We start from the raw sequence: 1683 nt of genomic DNA, 5'->3' as shown, positions 1-1683 counted from the left end.
AGGGTGAGGTTGAGCCTCCCGAGGCGGCCATGTTGGATGTGTTGGTCAGGGTTGTGGTGTTGACTCGTCTTCACCCGTCGCCTCACTGCAGCTCTCTGCCAACTTAACTGTTTCTCCTCCTCAGGTGAGAAAATCCTTGATTAGATCTGGATTAGCAGGAAGGTTTGGAAATAAAACGTTATTCAGTCGGTTTCTGTTCTTTCTGCAGGTACTGGTACCTTTGGAAAATGTTCTTGGCACATCTGGAGCCGCTCACCTGGAGCTCACCTCACCTGCTGCGCTGGTTGCTGGCCTGCGTCTGGCTCCTGGCTCCGCCCACAGGTAAACGTGAAATCCTCAGGTTTCTTGAAGGAGACTCAGGTTCTGTTCGTTAGCGTCTCTGATGTTTCCGCTCTCCTTCCTGTTCCAGGTGTGTCAGCTGACCTGTGCCGCGTCACCGGCGGCGTTCTGGGGATCCACTGGACCAGCACCCTGGGCCTGGGCTGGTACCCGCTGGCGTCCGGCAGAGGCGGCGCCACCTGCTGGGAGACGTGCTGCTTGGAGCCCAGGTGTGACGCCGTGTGGAGCATCGGGGGGCGCTGCGTGCTCCTCAGCTGCTCCAGGAAGGACGGCTGCAGCATCTCGTCTCTGCCGCAGCCCCACGAGGAGTCGCTGGGCCTCCTGCAGCTGCTCTCCAAGGTGAGCATCACACCTGCGTCTGCGAAGGTTTTAAATTTGTTCTGGAGGAATGAATCCTGTCTCCATGTTCTCCTGAAGGGACCGGTCCGAATGAAGCGCAGGAAGCCTCGCCACGCCCTCCGTGGACGGCTGAGGAGAGCGCACCTCAGCAGCACGGTAACGCCACACCTGCAGCCTTTCCTTTCATGTGATGATGAAGGGATCAACCATCTCTGAAGGCCTCTCAGGCCTTGGTCCTTCTGTAGATCCTTCTAGAAACTTGGCTCAGAGATGGTTGTTCTGTGTGTTTCATGCAGGGAAGCCCCGGCGCCGTTCAGCTCGCTCCCACGGCTCTCAGCCGCATCACGGTCCCACAGACGGCCCAGCAGAACCTCCGCCTGTCAGCCAATGGGAGCTCAGATGGAGTTCTGGTTCCGCCTCTGCAGAACTCCACCGTCCACAGCACCATTAATCCCACCACGTCTTCCAATATCACCGATGGGAGCTCTCTGACTCCGGCAGGTGAGTGACCACAGCCTGACCAATCACAGAGCGGGAGGCGGGCCCATAGTGCGGCGGTGCTTCTCTGCATTAGAGCTGATCAGCTGTTAAAGCTTCTAAAACCGCTGCACATCCTCAGCTCTCTGATTGGCTCTAAGGGTTTCCCCTTTAAAATGGACGCCGCGTAGGTGAGTCTGGCAGGGATCACATGTCCCTGGGGGGGGAAGTGTCCTGATGTGTCTTCAGAGCTGAGCGGGACGTGGACCTTGTCCTCCTGCAGCAGATCAGATGCTGTTTTTCCCACATCTGACAGCTGGAATGTGCTGAGCGGCTCCGCTCTGCAAACAGGAAGAACTGGTGTTATCAGTTCCTGCTGGCCAGAGCAAATATGTGGAAACAGAACGAGAGTCTGGAAGGAGCAGCTTGGTCTGAGGATCAGCAGAGGAACACCTGTTACCTTCCCAGGGGGCGGAGCCACCTCCTATCTACCTGCCTTTGTATAGAAACCTGCTTCTGTCTGCAGAA

General features: G+C 57.2%; 1 protein-coding gene across 1 annotated transcript in view; it reads left to right on the top strand.

The window, feature by feature from the left end:
• LOC107094247 overlaps positions 1-1683 on the top strand; it is a 4331-nt gene continuing 2648 nt past the window's right edge. The window contains exons 1-5 of the mRNA XM_015389763.1: positions 1-124; positions 209-321; positions 410-678; positions 757-834; positions 975-1179. Coding sequence (XP_015245249.1) covers positions 228-321; positions 410-678; positions 757-834; positions 975-1179 — 646 coding nt within the window. The 5' untranslated portion in view covers positions 1-124; positions 209-227. The remainder of the gene's footprint in view (positions 125-208; positions 322-409; positions 679-756; positions 835-974; positions 1180-1683) is intronic.

The sequence above is a fragment of the Cyprinodon variegatus genome, unplaced genomic scaffold (assembly GCF_000732505.1).
Source record: "Cyprinodon variegatus isolate N-32 unplaced genomic scaffold, C_variegatus-1.0 Scaffold472, whole genome shotgun sequence".
In the NCBI taxonomy this organism is placed as follows: Eukaryota; Metazoa; Chordata; class Actinopteri; order Cyprinodontiformes; family Cyprinodontidae; genus Cyprinodon; species Cyprinodon variegatus.
Note: the sequence above shows the minus strand (reverse complement) of the source record. Positions and strands in the feature narration are given on the sequence as shown.